General features: G+C 42.6%; 1 protein-coding gene across 1 annotated transcript in view; it reads left to right on the top strand.

Annotated features, from left to right (window-relative positions):
* The first annotated feature begins 6,021 nt into the window (after positions 1-6,021).
* BARD1 (BRCA1 associated RING domain 1) overlaps positions 6,022-22,659 on the top strand; it is a 57,242-nt gene continuing 40,604 nt past the window's right edge. Inside the window, exons 1-3 of the mRNA XM_033171032.1 lie at positions 6,022-6,199; positions 7,837-7,893; positions 17,692-17,837. Of these exons, the coding sequence (XP_033026923.1) occupies positions 6,054-6,199; positions 7,837-7,893; positions 17,692-17,837 (349 nt within the window). The 5' untranslated portion in view covers positions 6,022-6,053. The remainder of the gene's footprint in view (positions 6,200-7,836; positions 7,894-17,691; positions 17,838-22,659) is intronic.

The raw sequence follows: 22,659 nt of genomic DNA, 5'->3' as shown, positions 1-22,659 counted from the left end.
ACTTCCGTACATTACTACTGGGAAAACCATAGCTTTAACTATACGGACTTTTGTCGGCAAGGTGATGTCTTTGCTTTTTACGATGCTGTCTAGGTTTGTCATTGCTTTTCTCCCAAGAAGCAGGCGTCTTCTGATTTCGTGACTGCTGTCACCATCTGCAGTGATCATGGAACCCAAGAAAGTGAAATCTCTCACTGCCTCCATTTCTTCCCCTTCTATTTGCCAGGAGGTGATGGGACCAGTGGCCATGATCTTAGTTTTTTTTGATGTTGAGCTTCAGACCATATTTTGCGCTCTCATGGCAAACCCCAATTTAGCAAGCTTTAATGTAAGTGATATTGAGGGAAATGTGTAACTATTTATTTGTAAAATTTCCATCCCACTCTTCCTCCCAAAGCAGCCCAGGGGTGGCAAACCACAAAACAGCAAAACAATGCAAAAGCAGTTTAAAAACCTGGAAACATTTAAACACAATCAAATATCCTCACAGCTAATAGTTAAAAGGTTGCCAGGAGCTGTATATTTCTGACACCCAATGTTTGGGTGAATAGGAATGTTCTTAAATTTCTCCTGAATGTCAACAATGAGGGAGGCAGGGAGGGCTTTCCACAAATTGAGATCTGCTATTGAGAAGGCCCCAGGAGGACTTGGGGGGCAGGGAGCCAATGATTTCGGAACTGTGGGAATAGGCAATAGGGGCAATCCTGGCATCCACTCCAATTTTAATTTTAAAATAATCCCACAGAAAAATCATATATACAACATATTGGGCCCCTAAGAGACTGAAGGAAACTCTGGGTAAGAGGTTGCTATGATGCTTACTGTCTGTATGAAATACTGTCTGTATGAGGATATGCAGAGTTTCATTGGTAGCAAAACTACTGATGCCACAAAATGCAAGGACCCAACACTTCTTACAGGTGCTACTTGTGTGACACAGATGATAAAGGCAGCTGTGCATAATAAAATAGTATAGATAACATGGTCAAAACTGCAATAATAATGGAAAAATATTCGTGGGTGTTTCTTTTTGTTTGTTTATATGCCTGATATTGATTACAAATATTTAATGCTTTATTTAAAAAAGGAAACCATTAGCATCTATTATAAAATGCTGCATTTCCTTGGTTGTTTGCTTATTCCCATGTTTCCCTTCTAAGCTGAGACTGCCTGATACAGCATTGTCATCTCGAGATTGCTTTCTTAGGATTGGTTCCTGTGATAAAAACTCCTGTCCAGACAAGCCCAAGAAAGTTTGGGATGCTTCAGCCACACACCATTGCTAATCATTGAGAAGTCACATTCACTGTATTTCTCAGCGGAACTATGAAATATCATCCACCAGCCTGTTATCATTTATCACAGGAGAGAGAGACTGTATATATATATATGTATGTGTGTGTGTGTGTGTGTGTAGGAAGGAGGGGCATTTTTATACTTTCTACTTGTACTTTCACCTCCTGTTCATCTTCTAAATCAGAGGCTTAAGGTAACACCATTGATGAAGACATATCAGATGACTGACCACATAGCTGGTACAGAAAAATGGTTAAGAAACTAGCAGCACAACCTTGTGCATGTTTACTTTGGACACATATTGGGGAGGGTGTACTGGCTCTTTTGGACCGCAAATAAAAAGGTAAATCTGGGTAGTTCAGGATAACCTTTCCTGTTACTTACTGTAGGCTAGGTACCCAATAGCAGCATGAAAAGCAGTGAGGTTGTTTCTGTTTCTTACGTACCAGGAAGGGGTAGGAATGTCTTCATCCAATGTGGATTACCTGATCTGTTTCCTCACAATTAACTCCAATTCACTGTATCCCAGGCGCAGTTCAAACAACATGTTATCCAATGTTAACCTTCTTTTCGGATAAATAGCGGGAGAATGGTCAAGAAACTGGATTCAAGTGCTAAAGGCAAGGAAGCTTAACCTAGACAGAATCTGAAGATCACCTAGACATAAGAAACCCTCTGTTTGGCCTTTTGAAGGTAGAGAATGGCATGAAAAAAACTGAAATGACAAATGTGTTACTTTGAATGCACATCAGAATCAGTGTTTCCTTCAATACCGTCATGTGTGAAAACCCAGCATTTTTCTTGCCATAGTTGCTCTTTTGATGATTTACTGTAGCTTTTCTATAATCTGAATGTTTGCATGTTCTTGGTCTTATATATCGATGGAGACATCCAGGTTACAAGTTGGCACACAAACCATCCACTGTCACTGGGTTTATAAAGGAAGCTGTTTGTACTTTCAGTTAAATCTTACTTCAACACTGGCAATGGGCCAGGGTCCTCCATAGCACCAGAGCACATCTGGCTAGTTTAAGGGGCAGGCCGTGTGGCAGATACAGCTCTGTCCTCCAACACTGTGCCGTCACTGTCAGCCACCTGGCATTTGTTGTCCGAGGTGGCTGCCCCACTTTTCTGATACCAGGGCTGGGCCTCATAACACGCACAAAGGAAGAAAATCCACATAGGCCCAGAGAATGGAAGTCACTTCACATTGGCTTCTATATGCTGCCAACATTATGCTGGGAGCAGCCCTGTATGGAATGTGCACAATACTATGAGTCAATTCAGTGGAAGGAGGTTTTCAGCTACAAACTTTGCTGCTAACGATTAGCCCCAAATGGAGCAATGATTCCCCATTGCACTCTTGATATACACACACTAAAAATAACACTTGAGAATACCACTAAGCCCTTCATAAAATATGAAGGAGGTGCAATTTTGCCAGTGCTCTTTTGCCAAAATGAACAATTTACCTTAGTCCCAAACAGCTGGTGGCATGGCAAGGGATTTAAAAGAGAGAATGGTTGTACATTTTACTGACAGCTGTTTTTAATGACTTTTGTCAAGCAAATTTTGCTGCTTTGCATCAGGGAATATATTTATGATAAGGCTCCCTCCAAGAATAACTTGCTTGCTCTAATCACGTTTGCGTAGAGATTTATGACTTGGTGCTTATTCACTGGTTAACGCTTCACAACATGAAATGTCAGTGAGCCTGTTATAAATTGCTTTTGGCATCCCTATTCTATCTTTTATTTGGCTCAGAGTATTTCTACCTGAAAGTGATAAATTCCTGCTATAACTGCTTTATGTGCTCCAGTAATTACAGAAGGGGTGTGCACACAAATTTCTGCAGAGGTATCTTTTTAAAAACAGCAAGCAATAAAAAGCAGTAGAATGGGTTGAACCCTGAAACGTTATTGAACGAAAACAATGGCCAGTGAAATATCTGCGTCAGGAAGAATGTGATAAATGAAGGGGGGAAGAATAAAAGATACAGAAGTGCTTGAAGCCTCTTTAGGAACATGTTAATACTACTGCATTCCACAGGTTTTTCAAACATCATGCTTAGGGACTGACCCCATTTTGAACACACATTTCATTGCCCTCTCCACCACCCCATAACTTCAGCCCTGTGTCAATAGTTTTTCAGAGGAATTCCTAATTTGGACCTTGTGTAGAAGCAAATGAGCTTTACACCCAAAGAATTAGTTTCAAAGCTTTATTGCAGAACAATCTTAAAACGAGTTACATATAAACATTACATGAACAAAGTAACACTGCAAACATGTAATATGATTCAGTCCTTTATGCACTTCAGTAAACTTTCCTCTCTCTGATCGCAGAGAGAGAGATCCTAAACTTGTTCATCATTGAAGAGCTTCTCTGCTACTGCTACTACTGGCAGTCTCGGACTTCTCAGGTTTCCTCTCTTGCTATGAGAGATCTGCAGCGATGAGTCATCAGGTAGTTTAGTTCATTGAAATAGAAAAAAACACCAGCCTTCAGCTTTCACCTAGAGTGGAACCCCTTGCTTAAGGTAAACTTCTCTTTACAGCATTCCAAATACAACCACAATATTTTACGTACATTAAGGTTATAACATTAACACCCTGGCCTCAAAAGAGGTCATGCAGATCAATACTATTGATGCAAATTGGCTAGTTTTGCATTCACATGCTCAGCTTGTACATTTCCTCCCTGTTCTGGGGCTCAAATTTAAGTTTGCATATATGTGCATGGCAGGATGGATATGGGTCAGAGAAGTGGGAGACAATCTGGATGCATAAATGGCAAAGTGAGAATGAATTATTGTTGATTGGATTAATTCTTTAAAGAAAATAAAATAAAATTTATATACCACTTGATTATATAATGGGGCATATTCTGTTTTAACACTTTCCCCACATATGGCTGTTTGATTTCAAACCTTGATTTTATAGCAATTGAACTCTAGATGTTGTTTTCTTTTGTCTTTTCTGTTTAGTAAAAACTGGTTTCGCATTATACGTCTTAGAATTATTTCTGCAGTCTTCCAGGTTAGTTTAATGTTGGGAACCTCTGATCAAACCAAGGGGGGGCAGAAGAACATCCACTTACCTACCTCTGTTACCAAAGTATATGTCTAGATCTGCTTTTTGCCTTTTCCCAAACATATCTATCATTGGCTTCATCATCACCCGTGTTTTTTTCCTCGATAAATAATAGGTGTTGGTACTCACCAAGTTGCTAGGGTAAGCGCCACACTTTTTAACAACGAAACGAGGTGCTGGTACTGCGCATCCTTGAGTACCCTCTGAAAAAAAGCACCGGCCATTATCATTTTCAGTTAACCATTTTCAGTTAACCATCTCATCATGTCAGGAGTCACGGCTGGGGTGACGTCGGCCTAAAGCAGAGCTACTGGGCTGCAACCCCACCCATAGAGTAGTTACATGGTGGCACCCCGAGGTGCCCAGAAAGGGAGCCCCGCCGGCGGCGGCAAAGGGGTGACCATAGCTGTCAACTCTTCCCTTTTTTTAAGGGAAATTCCCTTATTCCGAATAGGATTCCTCGCAAGAAAAGGGAAAAGTTGACAGCTATGGGGGTGACTTCCATAGCTGTCAAGTCTCCCTTTTTTGGTGGGAAACTCCCTTATTCCAAGCCGTTTCCCGCAGCTATCCCTTATTGTTGATATCCCTTAAATTTCCCTTATTTCCGGGAAGGAGAGTTGGGAGTCTGGGGACTCCTTGGGTCCCTGCATTTCTCAGCCCTGCCTGCCTACCTCACAGGACTGTTGTGGGGATTAAATGAGGACTAGGACCAGGGAGCTCCTTGGAGAAAAAGGTGGAATATAAATACCTAATAACAAATAGACAGACAGATATATATATAAAGAAGATAAAATAGACGAATGTTTCTTGGCAACAGGTGCTCAGATTAAGCATTGCTGCCCCTAACTGGAGGCAGAGCAGAGCCAACCTGGCCATAGGCCATCAGTTGTCCTCTCCTGCTGCATGAATTTGCCTAATCCTTTTCTAAAGCCATCCAAGGTGGTGGCCATCGCTGCTCCCTGTGGCAGGGAGTTCCAGAGGTTACTGAGTGCTGCATAAATAAGTGCTTTCTTTTCTCTGCCCTGCTTTCTCTTTCCTGGGAGCTCTTTCCTGGTATAAATTAATTTGTAGCTTGGGGGGGGGGGGATTACCACTGGGCTGTCCCCAGGACAGGTGAGGGTGCTGATCCCTTATTTTCTAATCCGAAACTTGACAGCTATGGGGGGTGACTTCCGAGGCGGCGCTGACCCGCCACGCGCGAAGGGATCCCGGCCTGGGGCGTATAGAGTTCGCCGCCGCCGCCGCCGCCGCCGCTGCTCCCGGCGGAGACCTTCTTCTTGGCGGCCTCCGCCGAGAGCGTCGCCCCCCACCGGCTTCGCTTGCTTCCCCGCGAAGAGAAAGGCGGAGCAAAGGGGCTTCCGGGGCTCCTTTTCTCGGGAGAGAAACAGCGGCGAAATCCCACCTCTCTCTCCCCCCCCCGGAGGGCGGCGGCGGCGGCTTAAGGCGGATATGGGCGGCGCTTCGACCCGAGGCCTCGGCGTCTCGAAAGGCCGCTTCGGCTGCTCCCTCCCCCGAGCGCGGCTTTTGCGCGCGCGCCTCACTCAGCCGTTGGCGCCATTCGCGCTTCTCGGGGGGCGGAGCCAGGCGGGCGGCGGCGGCGGCGGCAGAATTCGAAGCGGCGGCGGGGCTCCTGGCGTGTGGCGTGGAGCGAGGCGAGGGCGAGCGATGAGGGCCGCGGCGGCGCTGCGGGAGCGCTCCGGGAACCAGCCCGCGGGACGGATGGAGGCCGAGGCCGAGCCGCGAGGCCTCTGGTGGAAGGAGACCGGCGCGGCAATGAGGCGGCTGGCGGAGGCCCTCAGCTGCTCGCAGTGGTAATCAGTTGCCCCGGGGTGGGGTGGGTCGGCGTGCACGTATATATCTATATATACACATACAGATATGTATAAATGTGTGTGTGTGTGTGTGTAAAAATATATACTAGGCATAGGCAAACTCTGGTCCTCCAGGTGTTTGGGACTACAATTCCCATCATCCCTGACCACTGGTCCTGTTAGCTAGGGATGATGGGAATTGTAGTCCCAAACATCTGGTGGGCCCGAGTTTGCCTATGCCTGATATATACGGTGTGTGGTGATGATGATGATTATATCACAGGAGGGTTTGCAATATAAAAACACCAAAATAGAAAGCATAATAACAAACAAAAACAACCACCCCCACAGCATTATATGTGTGTGTTTGTAAAAATACATATGTTGGAAGCCGCCCAGAGTGGCTGGGGAAATCCGGCCAGATGGGCGGGGTACAAATAATAAATATTATTATTATTATTATTATTATTTATACATATGTATATGTATCTATAAGTATCCCTGTGCACGTGCTGGGGGAGAATGGTGGTTCTTCATGCCCAGTGTGAGCACCTTAATTCAAACCACTCTGGAAAGATCACCCCTGTCTTCCCCCATTTATTCTTGCCCTCCTTCACCGGCTCACCCCAGGTCTCCTCTGTTTTGAATTGTAAGTCTCTTGGGGCAGGAACCTGTCAAACATCTTCCTCATAAAGGTGCTATGTTGTTATTGCTATTGTTATGTATTAAATTTGTCAGCTGCTTTTATCTTGCCCGAAGCAACCCAGTACAACTTAAAAATCAAATGCAACCCCTCCTCCGTGGATACATTAAAATCAGGAAAGAGAAGAAAAAACACATTAAAAAACATCCCACCCACTTCTAAAGGCCCTCTCCACAAACAGGGAGCCATCACAGAAAAGGCCCCTTCTCATGTGTTTGTGGTGGTGGTAAAGCTAGCTGATGTGTAATAAATCAAGTTGGACATATATCATCATCATTAGAGATGTATTTATACTCTGCCTTTCCCCCCATACAGATAAAATAATAACATCATTGCTGTATACTGAGTCAGACTTATCTGTATATCTTAGGGCTGCCATATTTCAAAAAGTGAAAACCAGGACACCCTGAAAGTTGAGTTGTTGTTCAATTGACTTGCCTAAGATCCAGGACAAAGCACCACATTTCAGAAATTTCCCCCGGACGTCATTTCTGCCTTTGAAATCCCAATAATATCTGGGACATATGGCAGCCCTAGTCTATCTAGCCTACTTCTGTCTGCCGCGAGTGGCAGCTTCCCTCTGGGTACAACAACAACAATTATAATAATAATACTTTTCCTCAGCCACTCTGGGTGGGTTACTAAGTAAAAGGCTTTCCCCAGCCCTGCTTCCTGAAGTTCTCTTACTTGGAGATGCCAAGAATCGAACCTGGGACCTTTCTGTGTTCAGAGCATGAGCTCTAATTCTAAGCCTTCCTTTAAGATTTGACCTGTTACCATGGGAAAATCAGAAGGGGGAATGGAAAGGCAGATGTAAAGCAAAACCACAAAACAAGTAAAAAGCTATGGGCTTTATACCAGAAGTTTATTAGGAATTATGTGATTCTGATAATTAGGACAGGAAGTTAATATATATAAATACTTTCCTTGACAGTGGGGACATTTTGAAGAAACCTGTGAACATAGGAGGCTGTGAACATGTCTTATGCCTGTAAGTAATTCCATATTATGCTGTGGTGCAATAACTCCTCTTCTGGCTTATTGATGAATGTTGAAGATCCTTTCTTCTCCAGCATGCTTTTAGTCATAGAATCATTGAGTTTGAAGGGACCCTGTGGGTCCTGCAATGCAGGAATCTCAAGTAAAGCATCCAGTTTTCTGTGTTCTTGCTTCTGTTCTAAAATTATCTGCTCTTCTGTCTTTGGTATTTTTTAATTCTTTGTCACATGGTGTTTATTGCTTATTTTAAGCTTTTAAAAACCACACAGTTTTAAAAAGTGGGATAATTGTACAGGACACATCAATTCACCCTACTTGGGAGTTAATAATTGGAGTCTGCTAGGCTCAGTAATGAGTGTTTTACATTAGGTGCAGTAGTTTGCTGTTGACTAATGAATTATATACATTTGTGGTTGCCTGTGAAGTTGGGCCACTTTAAGGCCAAAATAATTGACGTGTTTGTTTTAAGAGCTGTTCTGGGTTGCATAAAAACATGCATACTTTTAACGCAATACAGGCTGATCCAATAATGAAAAACCACTCCCAACTTCTCTTGGATAAGGCTTGATTGGTAATTTTGATTGGTAATTTTCTTGATTATCTTCATTCAGGGTTTAGGCATGGTTTTGGCACATGAACTGCCTAGGTCACCACGTACAGTGACCTCTGTTGATTCTCCTTGATCTTTCACCAGCTTTCAATACCCACAACCTCCTATAGAGCCTGCCCAAAGTGGGTCTAGGTTCACTTCTTTGAAATGGTTTCAGTGCTATTTGGATGGCCATTTCCAGAGAGTGGTGCTTGGGTGAAGCAGTGGGGTTTCACAGGGGCCAGAATTCATATTGTTTAGCATCTGTATGAAATGGCTGAGTTGGGATCATGCAGAGATTCGGAGTGTGTTATCAATGTGCAGATGACATGCAGCTTTTTTTTCTCCTTTACATTTGCAGTTGTGGCAATGGATGTGCTAGACTGGTGTCTGCCTGTGGCAATGGATTAAATAAGAGCCAATAAACTGAGGCTCTGTCCAGCTAAGACTAAGGCACTGTTACTGGGCAGTTCCTTAGACCTGATGGGTGGGACACAACCTTTTCTAGAAACGGTTGCACTTCTTCCTAATGGAGCAGGTACACAGCTTGGGGGGCACTTCTGGATCTACATGTGGCCTTGAAATTAATGGTTCTGCCCTACATGGCTTAAGGCAGTGTTTTTCAACCTTTTTTGAGCAAAGGCACACTTGTTTCATGAAAAAAACCACGAGGCACACCACCATTAGAAAATGTTAAAAAATTTAACTCTGTGCCTATATTGACTATATATAAAGTAATTCTCTTGAATTTTTCAATTTTTCCCACGGCACACCAGGCAACATCGCCGCGGAACAGTGGTTGAAAAACACTGGCTTAAGGCCTCTTAAAGATTCTCTCAAACCACAGGCACCAGCCCAGACGTTGTGGTCTTCATCAGGGTGTGAGTGAGGTGGGGAGTGTGGCTGCATGGGAATAGACATTTTCAGTGGTGGCATCCCATCTATGGAATGCTATTGCCAGAGAAACATTCCTGGTGTCATCAGTGTCAGTTTTTAGGTGCCAGGTGTAGACATTTATACTTATCCAGGCTCTTTGATGGTAAGTTAGCTTCTCCTGTGGTGGAGCAGGTTCGGACTTCTATTTTTTATTATATTGCTGTGTGTTCATTTTTATTATTATTTATTATTGTGAGCCGCTTTACATTTGGCTTTTAAATGATTTTATTTTGATGCTTTGAGACATTTCTTTTTTTGTCTAAAGCAACTAAGAAATGTAATTAGAATAACTGGCTGCCTTATATTACTTTATGTGATCAGTACAGCAGTAACTTTCCCTTGATCTCAAGCAGGGTCATTTCTTGTTTCATGCAAAGTAATGATCTTCTTGGCTGGGCAGTTTTGTAAACTACCAACCTTCAATGCAGCCTGCCAGCCAAGAATAGCATAGCTTAAGTTCCTTTTGCTGCCTGCCTAGAACTGGTGAGCAAATTACATTTATCTTAATACAGTGGAACCTCGGATTACGTTGCCTTCGGGTAACATTAACTTCGGGTTGCAAAAGTGGCAAACCTGGAAGTGTTCCGTCACTCGCGCATGCACAGAAGCATTCTACTGCCGCACAGGAGCCAGTGCAGCTGGTATAGCACTGGGTGAATGTGATCCCATGGCGAGGACCCCGTAAGGAGTCTCACCGCAGCATTGTGCACCCACTGGAGTTTCTGGGTCATTTTCAAGGGCAGCCCCAAGTAGAGTGAGTTACAGTAATCAAGCCTGGAGGTGACTGTCACATGGATCATAGTGGTGAGGTCGGGGCAAGAGAGGTAAGGGACCAACTGCTTAGCTTGGTGGAGATGAAAAATGCCACCTTTGTTATAGCTGTAACCTGCACCTCCGTAGAAAGGAAGGCGTCAAAAATTACACCCAAACTCCTGACGGAAGGCACCGTCTCTAATTGCGCCCCTGCAAGGGATGGGAGTTGTCCCCCCAACCCCACATCATCTCGACCCAGCCAAAGGACCTCTGTCTTCAAAGGATTTAACTTCAACCAGCTCCCATGTAAGCAGCCACAGCTTCCAAACATCTGAACAGTGTGTCTGGGGCTGAGTCAGGGTGGCCGTCCATCAACAGATAAAGTTGGGTGTCATCAGCATACTGATGGCAACCCAAACTGAAGTTCAGGACAAGTTGGGTGAGGGGGTACATATCAATGTTAAAAAGCATCGGGGAGAGAATTGCACCCTGCAGTACTCCACACACCAAAGAGTAGCACAACGACAGCTCCCCCCCCTCCAGCGCCACCCTCTGTCCCCGACCAGAGAGGAACGAGCGCAGCCATTGAAGGACTGTGACCCGAATCCCCACATCGGCAAGGTGGTGGTCTAGAAGTTCGTGATCGACCATGTCAAAGGCTGCTGATAGATCTAACAAAATCAGCAGCCCTGACCCGCCTTGATCCAGCTGCCTACGGAGATCATCTGTTAGGGGGACCAGAGCTGTCTTGGTCCCATGGCCAGAGCGCAAACCAGACTGGAATGGGTCCAAAGCTGATGTTTCATCCAGAAATCCGCCAAGCTGTTCAGCAACCACTCTCTCAATCACCTTACCCAGGAACAGAAGTTTCGAAACTCGGCAGTAATTGGATAGATCTAAAGGATCTAATATTTTGGGTTTTTTTAAAGAGCGGACACACCACTGCCTCCTTCAATTCCCCTGGGAATGTCCCGGTGCTAAGGGACAGATTGCATCATCAGCCATAGTTGAAGCAGCTGTCAGTTACAAAATCCATCACATTGGTCAACATAAAGATCTGAACTTCTGAATCTTGAAAGTTTTTTTTTAAGTGAATAAAACTAAGCTTCAAGGAAGGAGTTCTTGTTTGCAGTTTTGCTGAGCTTTTATTAAAGGGAAATGCAGGCATTGACCCGCTCTGATAAGCCCTCATATTGAAGTGTATATATTGGTTTGCCCCCTGTTGTGTGGTGCAGTAACAAGTGTTTTTGTTGGCTTACCTTATCTAGTTCTAAAACAACCTATACTAGTAAGCAGATACTTTAGGAGAGAGCATAGAGGCTGCATTTTTCTGTAACTGCACATAACATTGCTTTCATTTTACATGTGTGTAACCAAGCACAAATACTGGATCACCTCCTCTTCAGTGGCAGCAGGTTAATTGTGAAGTTGGCAGACCATCGTGTATCCTGCATGCCTGTAAAATAGAGGATTATCAGGGTGCTCCATTTCTAGAGTTTGCAGTGAAGGAGTAGGCAAAAACTGAAAGCAAACAAGCAGATCTAACTCACTGTGTGCTTGCTGTATGGTTTTTAAACTCCAAATCATACCTTGGGACATAAGCCGTATGGTTAGCACAAACCATGGTTTGGTGTGTTGTCTGAAAATTGAGCTTATGTGGCCTGTGTGTTTCTTCTGTTTATGTTATTTTGCCTTTTCTGCCCATCACAGTGTTAGATTCCCCTTTAATAGAAAGCTGTAGCTATGGAGACTTTTAAAAGAAACAGCAGTAAGATGCATTTTTGTTGTTTAAATGAGCTTCCAGAACTAGTAAACTAAAAGGTTGCAATTAAACATTGTCTATAAGACACCTGGCAACATTTATCATCACATCATTTGTGGAAAGGTTCCAAAGTGACTCCAGCTGCTGCAGCATCTTTTTGGCCTTATTGGTAAAGTAGGAGAGGATGCCTTTACAACATCCTTAAACTAGTGTGGGTTTGTAAGCTTTGCTGGTTCCATAAGTGGCACAGCAATGGGCTGCATTATAAGTTTACAAAGGCATTACAGTGGTACCTCTGGTTGCTAACACGATCCGTTCCGGGGTGCCGTTCGCACCCCGAAAAGTCCACAACCAGAGTGGCGCTTATGCGTGAAGCGCGCAGAACGAAACCCAGAAGTAAACGGTTTGCCGCGTTCTTAACCTGAAAAAAAACGCAACATGAAGTGTTCGCAAGAAGAGGTATGACTGTATAGGTTTCCAAAGGCATGCAAACATAAGTGAATGCAGGGGAGTTTATATTCTGGGGTGATGGGATTTGGTTATGCAGCCCCACCCATGTGACTTACCGGGTATATCCTTTAGCTGCTGTGGTTGTCCCCCTCAAATTGTCTGACACATTTCAACATATGTAAGCATGAAAAGCTGCCATACTTTCCATTGGGCCACTGAGCCATCTTGCCAAGGCTGGCAGCATCTAGCATTGAGCTTGGGCAAGGAGTTTCTTCTCAGTCCTGCTACCTGGGACTCCTTTTAAACAGGAATCTCTGGGGACTAAATCTGTGAGAAGCATGCACACTGCCACTGAACTCTGTTCTCTCACTATTCTTGAGTTATTTTTAAATGCCTTTGGAAATAGTTCTAAAATATTCCACAGTGCTAGTTCCTTGAGACTCTTTTAACTGGAGTTCTCTTGCCTCATTCCATGTAATCAGCACCATACACACTACTTAATTCCTGCTTTCCTTCAGCTCCCCAATTCTTGGACTTAACACCTGATCTGACACGAGCCTCCAGTGCCATTCATGGTTTAATTTCCCCACCTTCCCACCCCATTTTTACCTTTCCTGGAATGTCTCACCACAGCAGCTCCTGCTTCCTCCTTCATGCACATCCCCTTGGCTCAGTTTGTACCTTTTCTCCTTCCTTTACTGCTTCCACCAAGGCACCTTGTGTTGGAGACTTGAGTGAGGGAGAGAACAGGGTGTGCTGCACCATATGAGATGGCAGGAGGAGTGTGTCTTACAACTGGTCATTTGACTAGTTAGTCCAGTCGTAGAACTATATCATGCTTTCAGAGATTTGCTCCAGTGACAAACACCCAGATTAGGTAATAACTGTCAGGGGTCCTTTACCTTTTTTATGGAGACAAATTATGTTTTAAACTATTGTAATCCATTGCTGATAGGTGAAAATATCATGCAAATATAAATATTTGTGTGACTAATAGTCAAGAAGACTGAGCAGTCATGTTGGCTTTTATCCTTGGAATCCAGGGACAGCCCAAGCAATAACAATTTAAATGGTATGGTGGTTGTACATGGAATCAAGTGTACATGGAATCAAGCTCTTGTAAGGCATAGAAAGCCCCCTTGCACTTAAAGTTTTAGCATTGATCCATCTAGCTCAGAAGTATCTGCACCAAGTATAGGGAATATTTTTTCAGCCCCTTCAGGGCACACTGTGTTCAAGGCAACTTTCTGGGGGCCGCTTTCCAGTAGAGGGAGAAGCCAGAGGCAGAGAAGTGGGCTGATCAATAAATGTGAAACTTTCCTTTGTACAGTACACTAGTCTCATCACACTTGCACATTCATCTGCATCCTCTATCCAGGAAAGCAAAATGTATTACAGTGGTACCTCGGGTTAAAAACTTAATTATGCTAAGATTAGTATTTAATAAGTGAACTAGAAGACATACTAGGCTACAGTTATGGAAAATAGATAAGATTAAATAAAGATAGAAGTTTGATAAGGAAATTAGATTTAGAATAAGATTAGGATAGATTGATGATTATATAATGTTAAGAATTTACTAATGATGTTATACAATGAAAGCAGAAGGAGAGGACGTGAGGAAGTCAACTAACAATGTTAAGGAAGAGAATGATTATAGTATTATAGTTGTGTTTGTTGTTGATTTGTTTTGTATTTTTGTATTGTTTTGTTTTGTTATGTATTTTTGTATTTTATATATCTTTGTTGGTTTGTTATTGTTGGGATGTGATATATTGTTGAAAATTTAATAAAATTTATTAAAAAAATAAAAACTTAATTCGTTCTGGAGGCCTGTTCTTAACCCGAGGTACCACTTTAGCTAATGGGGCCTCCCACTGCAGCACGATTTCTGTTCTCATCCTGAAGCAAAGTTCTTAACCCAAGGTACTATTTCTGGGTTAGCGGAGTCTGTAATCTGAAGCCTCTGTAACCTGAAACGTCTGTAACCCGAGGTACCACTGTATTGGTGCTCAAGGGCAAAGTTTCAGCCAGGCAAAGACGCCCCAGAAGGGTTCATAGTGGGGCCAGTAGAGAGTGTGGCCCTGGGGAGACTCCTGAGGGCCAGATAGGCCCAGAGGACTGAGGTTCCCCCATCCCTAGTTTATACAGAGGAGCGACGACCCTCCAGGGTTTCAGTCAGGCAATCTTTCCTACCTCTACCTGCAGATTTCAGGGATTGAGCAATGGCCCTTGTCCCAGTGGAGTCAGGAGTTTTGCCTTTGCTTTCTGATGTGGCTACTGAGGTGTGTGTAAAACAGCAAACTACCTACTTAACACCATTTGTCAATTGATTTACTGGTGTGTTAATCTTCACATGTCCACTAAAAGAAATCTAGATGGCTGAAGCAAAGGAGGTGATTTGGAACTGAGACGTATGGATATATTTCCCACTGTATGTGCCATGGAGACTCTTTCCAAATCCCGAGTATTGGCATTTAGCTGAAAGCAAAACTGTTGTCTGATCATCCCCAAGATAAATTTCTTAACCCGTAGTTTGGCTGTCTTCCTAAGGGAGAGACCAGCATCTGGAGAGAGTGGGGGAAGGAACTCCTGACCTCAAAAATCTCTTCTGAATCAGCAGACTAAGATCCATCATCCAGCCTTGCTTTAGAAGAGACTGTTACAGGTAGGTAGCTGTGTTGGTCTGCCATAGTCGAAACAAAATAAACATTTTTTTTTTAAAAGAAGAGACTGTTTTTCATTCCCCATGTGTCTTAAAGAAATGATTCTAGTGTGCTCCTCTCATGGTTGGAAGAATGTTGCTTTGGAGAAAAGGCAGAAAAGGAGAAAATATAACAGCTCTTGTTATGCTGTTTCCTCTTATTGAATACAAATGATAGTCTTGTCTTCCACAGCAGTACGCCCTGAACACTGCTTAGGGTAGTAAAGTCAGCTGCAGTTAGTTTTCCAAGCCAAGTCAGCTGCAGGTCAGACCAAAATAGTTTTGCTGCGGCATAAACTGTTAATGTGCTTGGAGAGGGGCGGAAAGTAAGAGGTGACTGATGTATAAGAGAAGTGTGTGGAAGCAACACAACTGCAGCCGCTGGGTCATAAGGGGTCTCTGAGCACTGGGTAACCTTTTCTGAGGCTTGAACAAAGCTGGTCCTTGCAGCACTGCAGTTTGGTCAAAGGTAACTTCTGAAAGCTGCCTACAGTTAGCAGGCATGACATGCCACCTGAAATTTAGTGCATTCTGACATTTGAATATGCCCTTGAACATTGGTCTTTTAAAAATCACTGTAGTTGTACCAGCAGGCTCTAACAGAGGTCATTTGTGTTGTCCAGACTTCCTCAAGAGATAGGCCTTGCCCTATAAAAAGAGTGAAAAATCCTGCTTAAAATCCAAATCAAAAGTGGATCTCTTGGGAAGCAGAAGGTGATAACTGCTGGTACAGTTTGTTCTTTTTGCACTGTGGTCATTAGAAACTTTCTTTGGTGCAATTTTAACCCATTCCATCTTGCTCTGTCCCCAGGTTTCAGGACAGTTGTTCTTCCATGTTTTTATGGATGTTTCAGCACTCTTTGTATTCTCTTCTGCCCATCTGCAGTGTCCTATAATTTCAACATTTCCATGTCTTCAGTTTCCTCTTGTATATGATTTATTATTTACTATCATTGTAGTTTCCTCTAGTCCTTTATTACTGTATCTGTGCTGTTCTTGGACTTTGGCTAGCAGGATTGAACACAAATGTTATTTATGTGCTGTTGTTGGTAGTACAGAATACAGCAAGATGTCCCTGAGATCTGTCCAAATGCACTTGTTATAATTTAACCCAACAACAATCCCTGTGGTACCTCTTAACATAATGATATTGTTTGTTTTATTTTCTTACATTTAAACCCCACCTTTCTTCTGTCATGCAACCTAAGGTGGCAAACCAAGTGGCCACTCATCCAGGCACTAACTAGGCCCAGGCCTGTTTTGCAAGGTGTTTGACCCACTGGCGGAGGAAGAGGAGTGCGGGGGGGGGAGTGCATTGCCCCCGACAGCACAATCCCAGTAGGGTGCCATCGCGGCTGGGTGCCACGCCCCTGCAGGCGGTATGCCCCGCCCCCAGGATGCACGCCAGGCCCGCCCCCGCCTGCTCTTGGCCCCCCGGTGCCAGAGCATGAAGCTCCACCACTGGTTTGACCCATGTGCTTTCAGACCATATCCTGCGTCATCCGTATTTGTGATTTCACTCCTGCCCTGTCCCCCACAAATGGTTATTTCTCTTGAGTCTAGGGATCCATTTGTGTGCCTATTAGCTGCTCCTTCTAGCTCACAACATGTATGAGTTATCCAGAATTTCAGACAGAAAGGAAAAGTAATTAATTCTCAAAAAATTGTATTGCTCAAGGATGGGGAATTTGTGCCCTCCACATGTTTCTGTCATCATCCCTGACCACTGACCGTACTAACTGGGTCTGACAGGAGTTGGTGTCCAGTAACATCTGGAGGGCCAAAGGTTAGACATTCTGGTACAGGGCAAGATTTATTACCAAGGCAAATATTTGAACAGTTCTGATACGTACTCACAAAACTGTTATGCTATGATCAAGCCAAAATTAAGCACTTCAAGTCTCATGGAATTAAGCAGGTGCTGAATGATTTCAGCAGGAGAATTAAGTGTTAACGAATTCAGATTTTAAAGGTTAACCCTGGCTGGATTATGCCTGTCCTTTGGCAAAGGTATTATATTCTTGGACACCATTATTCTTGGATGGATGAGACCTTTGCTTGCTACAGCTGTAATGCTTAAAGCTCAAAGCTCAATTCAAACCAGGAATTCTCACCCTAATTTGTATTTGACCCTTAACTATGTTTAACATTTTAACTATAATTAAACCTTATATTTTCATAGGGCCATTGCCACAGGCTGGATAATCTGTAGCCAGATTAATCTGTTAAAAGGTGCATGAAATATGTTCAAATCACGGCTTTCATAATTTATTGCAACTTGTTATTTAGTCAGATTTTATTAGGCTCTTTTAGCTATTGGGCTCTTACCAGCTAGTAAGATGTGGTTTTCACTGGCTTATAACTTACTCGAAATGTCTGCTATCTTGTCCATCATTACAGGCAACATGTAAATAATTCATTTATTTATTAAATTTATATGCTGCCCTCCCTACCAAAGGAGCTCAGGGTGGCAATTATTGCCTTGCTTTGCCATATTAGTACTTCAGTACTTACATAAGACTTCTCTTAAACCACCTATGTTGAAAGCTGTTGCCAGTTCTCTGTGAAAATATGTTTGCTTATATTTGATTTACAGAAATTGTGTGAATGACAGCAGTGGAACAGCCTGCCCAGTGTGTCACGTGCCAGCCATGGTACAAGATGTGAAAGTAAACAGGCAGCTGGACAACATTGTCAAACTGCACAGTAAACTGCAGAATCTGTGGGGCAGGGACTTATCAGGTAAGTGGAATGAATAAAGCATGCAGGGGAGACACATTTCTGGACATTTTATAGCAAAGTATGAACCTCATTCTCCTGGAATCCACTGAGATCTTCGTTAAAATAAAGGGTAAGGGCTAATGCAGCATTTATACCTGCAGTTCACTAGAATCTCTGTTGAATTTAGATGAAAATGTCACATTTTGCAGGTGTGTGGGATACTATCTTCTGAAAAAAACACCTAATAAAACTATGGGGCTTCTGTATTCTCATCCTTGCTTAAGGTTCTGAGGGTCAGTTTTCTCATTGTGTATTCTAAGCATGGGCCCATTCCTACAACACAGTGCCCTGTTTTCATGATCCTGAAAGACCTGTGGTTAGGTAAGACGTGCAGTGTGTGTTCTACAGAGCTTTTTATTGCAGAGTAGATGTCTGTAGCCCAGTGCCAGGGAACATGGTTTGTAGGTAAATTGAGTATACGTATTACATATTTGCATGCCATATTTTCTGGTTATACAATTACATTCATGAATATTATTTATTTGGAGACCAGCAAACATAGTGTGAGTATTGGCTCTTTGGTTGGATTGTTCCCCTGGTTAGTGCTTTCCAGATGCTTTGAACTACAGCTCCCATCAAAACATTCTTATGCAGCTGCTAAGATCACAGGCATTCATTACTGTTGCATTCACATTGGATAACTGGCATTTGTATTTAGTAAATTCCCCCTTCAAGTGCCCACCAAACTCACTGTGTGGCCTTAACTAAGTCGCTCTCATGGTAATTGAGGTAGAAAGGAGTGTTCCTACATTGATGTGGGGAGATTAATTCAAATGCTGGCAAAAACATCATTGCTGTGCTCTCTGGCAGCCAATGTAGCACTTCCCTGCCCTGAGCATGTTCGCATTGTGGCAGCCTTGCCGCCTTGTCCTTCTCTGTTCCCATGTGCAACGGCAATACATCCACCAGATGCCAGATGAGTGCTGCTGCACCACCCTGCTATTGATCTCTGCACTTGCAGAGTACACAAGTGTTGGTTTGGATATTATTTTAAATGGAAGTGGCTAATTGTGTAGCCCTTCAGCCCTAACAAGCAAGGCCAGTCATTGGGGGTTGTGGAAGTTGCAGTCCACTAGTGTCTGGACAGCCACAGGCTAGCCATTCCAGATTTTAAAATGGCCAGAACAGTAGCTGTGTTAATCAGTTTCATCAGAAATGAGAGTTTCTGTGTGTCAGAGTCCAGTTGAGCAGAAGTGACCAAAGTTCTTAAGTCCTTAATATTGCTATCAGGATGGACATGGGGACAGGATATCACCCACAAGGTTTGGGTCCTTGTTCACTTGCTCATTTTCCAGTGTGATACATGCCCTTCTGCTTTCTATGCTGGAAAATAGTTTGGTTTCTATACAAATGAAGAAAGTGCAAATCTGGCATCAGAAAAGATAGCATTTTAAAACCAATAGGAGAACATTTTAATCTCAATGCTTTCTTCTCTTAACCGGCATTCAGCTAGAGTTCCTTGGTTTGAACATAATGGAACAGTGGCTTAATAGAAACCAGAATTTTTGCACTGACACCAGAGATGCAAAGTCTTATACCATGGTTTTATGAAGACTCATATAAATTGTCAGAACCAGTTCATGGTGAGTGCAGATCGGAGGCAACCGATCTCCGCTATTTTTTCTTTAAAGAGCAACTATTACTTGCAGATTTGCTTATGTTGAAAGTGTAATTCAGGACATAAGACTGAATCAGATCCCCCCTTTTGTTATCAGATTGCATGGTTGGCCCCTTTATTAGTTTCTTTCTTCTTGAGTAAAAAATATAACTGTCCGCCGGTTCACTCTTCAAGATTGAAAAAATGCTAGCAGTCTGCTAATATAAAGGTTCACGTGTTACAAATTTAAATTAAATTGAAGCAAAACTCCTTCAATGCAACAGTTTTGTGTAGTATCTCATGTATTTGGATGTTACCTTCTTAAGATGACTGGTAGGCAATTTGAAAATTAAATCTTAGAAGGCAAGTGTTAACGAAACCATCTTCAAGTGACAATCAAAATATGTTAATTAAGTAATTGAAAAAGGAAGGTTCTTTTTAATTTACATGTAATTAAATTCAGACTAGGGAAGACTTAAATGCCTTTCCTGATGAGCTAGTATTGAACCACAGTGCTGCTGCTTTAGCAAAGAAGGGGTTTGTTTTGTCATAATCTTTACTCAGGGCTTTTGCTGACATATTGAAATCTCTGTCTTGCCAATGCAGTGACTCATGGGAAACTTGCAACAGTGTCTGCATATCAATTGTGGATCCTTTGTCTCGCAGAATTGAACCAAACTACACTTTAGGAAACACTTTAGGGGTCAAAACAGATGTGATATGGGAGATCCATGATTGAATTTCCGAGGTCTTTATTGCTTTAAGGCAGGGGTATGTGGGGGTGTCAGATTTTGATCAGAGCAGTAAACAACATTTGAAGAATGGTTCCAAGTACTGTTCCTTTATCAATTAACTGCTGCAGCTATTAGACTCGCAGAAGAAGAAAAAAGTGTCATTCTTGAACAAAGAATTCCAGCATGAAATGGTGAATTGGAACTTAGCAGCATGGTGCATAAAAATCAAATATGTGTGTGTGTGTGTGTGTATGGGATTTTTAAAATTTAAATCGGATTTATTAAATTTAAATCAGATTTTTTTAAAAATAAAATGCTTTTGGAGGAAAAATCTTTCTAAAGATAGTTTTCTATTTAAGTTACATTATGGTCCAAAGGCTATTCATCAGGAAATAAGGATTTGTTTTTAATTATGTAGCATGAGGCTTTATATGCAATGTTTAATTTTGGGGGTAAATGAATTCCATTAATCCATTCCCAATGTCACGCTCTTCCAGAGGTTTCTGTAAGATTATTTGGGGCAGTTTTTCTAACAAGAAGATATTATCACAGATGCTTGTTTTTGCAGTTCTCAAAAGTGTGAATTTGTGTCTGCAGAGATAACATGCCTTTTCTTCACAGGAAAAATGTTATAAGCGTGCAGAGTTGAGGAAAAAACAAGAGGTTCAATGAGTACCGTTCCAGAGCCCTGTTCATAACCTGAAGTGCCGCATCTGTGCATGTGCGCGACGTGATTCGGCACTTCTGCGCATGCGTGTGATGCCACATGACGCGTCTGCGCATGCGTGAACCGCCAAGCCCAGAAGTAACGTGTTCCGTTATTTCCGGGTTCGGCGCGTTCCTAACCCGTGTTGTATGCATCCTGAAGCATTCGTAACGAGGTACGACTGTAGATTGTTTTGAGTGGAATAGATCTGCACAAGTAGCTAAGTGTGAAGCATTAAACGTGAAAGTGCAACCTTGTGAACAGAATATTCCAAAAGCCTTGGGATCTTTGTGTAATAATTGTGCAAGTCAGTTGCATATCTGTGCAATTCAGACTTCAGGCAAAGTGCTGAAGGCACTTCAGGACCAGCAACCTCTTCTCAAACCCACTGGATTCCAGCAACTGCACTAACACTTAACTGTACAGAAAAGGCACCTGAATGTAGATGCAAATCCAAAGAGGTGGTGGTAATAGTAACTGGGATCTTTAATTACAGGTAGGTAGCCGTGTTGGTCTGCGATAGTCGAAACAAAATAAAAAAATTCCTTCCAGTAGCACCTTAGAGACCAACTAAGTTTGTTATTGGTATGAGCTTTCGTGTGCATGCACACTTCTTCAGATACTGGGATCAGACCTTGAAGTGCTTGCCAGTCAACTAATAAGAGTTCACTGGTTCCAGGCCCTTCTTCCCAGGGCTTGCCTGACATTGTCCAAACAATAAAGTCTCTACCTTGAACTTCAGTCTTGCAGCAGCAATCCCTGAAGTTCACTGCTCCAGTCCTTGATTCCCCTTTTGCAGCTTTCCACCAGCCTGTTTCTCCTTGGCCTGTTCTTTATAAAGTTAACTTATTCAACCTTACCATAATTTCATAATTATCTACAGGTATGTATTTCTAATAGTATAACCAAATCCGTAATTTTTGATATAACTGTAGAAACTACTCTGAACAATTATTATTCCAAAAATTAAACCTTCATCTGGTTGTAAATATTAAGATTATACCAGCAAGAATGAGTCTTTCTGTAAAAAAAGATTTAAATAAAGTCTTACTGACTAGTGATTTAAATCAATTTGATTTAAATCAAATCCACCCTGCTTAGCAATAAGTTTGATTCTATCACCTGTGGCTTTAATCATGATAATAGCTTCCTATCACAGCAGGGTTTAATTACCTTACGAATGCTAGGGTGTTCAGTTTATCAGTTACTGTTGTGAATGGTTACTGTGTTTGTTTCACCTTAACATAATTGTCACATTTCATTTTCATCTGATCTGTCTATTTTTCCCCCTCCATACTTGTGTCATCTGAAAATATCACTATACCTGCTCTCTGAGGAGATCATTCCATGTGTCTGGTGAAGTAGACTCCCATCCACAAAAGATCATGCCATAATGTTGATGTTAGTCTTTAAGGTGCCACATAACTTTTTTGTTTGTAAGAAGTGGGAGGCTGTCAAGCCAAAGATTATAATTTCAAAAGGGAAAAGAGCCCCTAACTATCCAGGGGCTATGTCTTTCTTGCTTTCCATTTTTAACTCTTGATCTTGTGAACGTATTGGGGACAGAAGTGAGGTATGGGACTTTAGGAGGTAGCTGCACACCAAGCTCTTAAGGCCATTGTTGAAACGCATTTCCCTATACATTGCCTGTGAGCTGTGATTATCAGTAGCAATTTTCATTTGACTCTGTTCTCCTCCTCTTTTCAATGTGCTCAAGTCTTCCCCCCTCTCCCTAAATGCATGGGA

Source organism: Lacerta agilis, chromosome 1 (genome assembly GCF_009819535.1).
Source record: "Lacerta agilis isolate rLacAgi1 chromosome 1, rLacAgi1.pri, whole genome shotgun sequence".
Taxonomy (NCBI): domain Eukaryota; kingdom Metazoa; phylum Chordata; class Lepidosauria; order Squamata; family Lacertidae; genus Lacerta; species Lacerta agilis.
The sequence above is the reverse complement of the archived record's forward strand: the minus strand, read 5'-3'. Positions and strand labels throughout refer to the sequence as shown.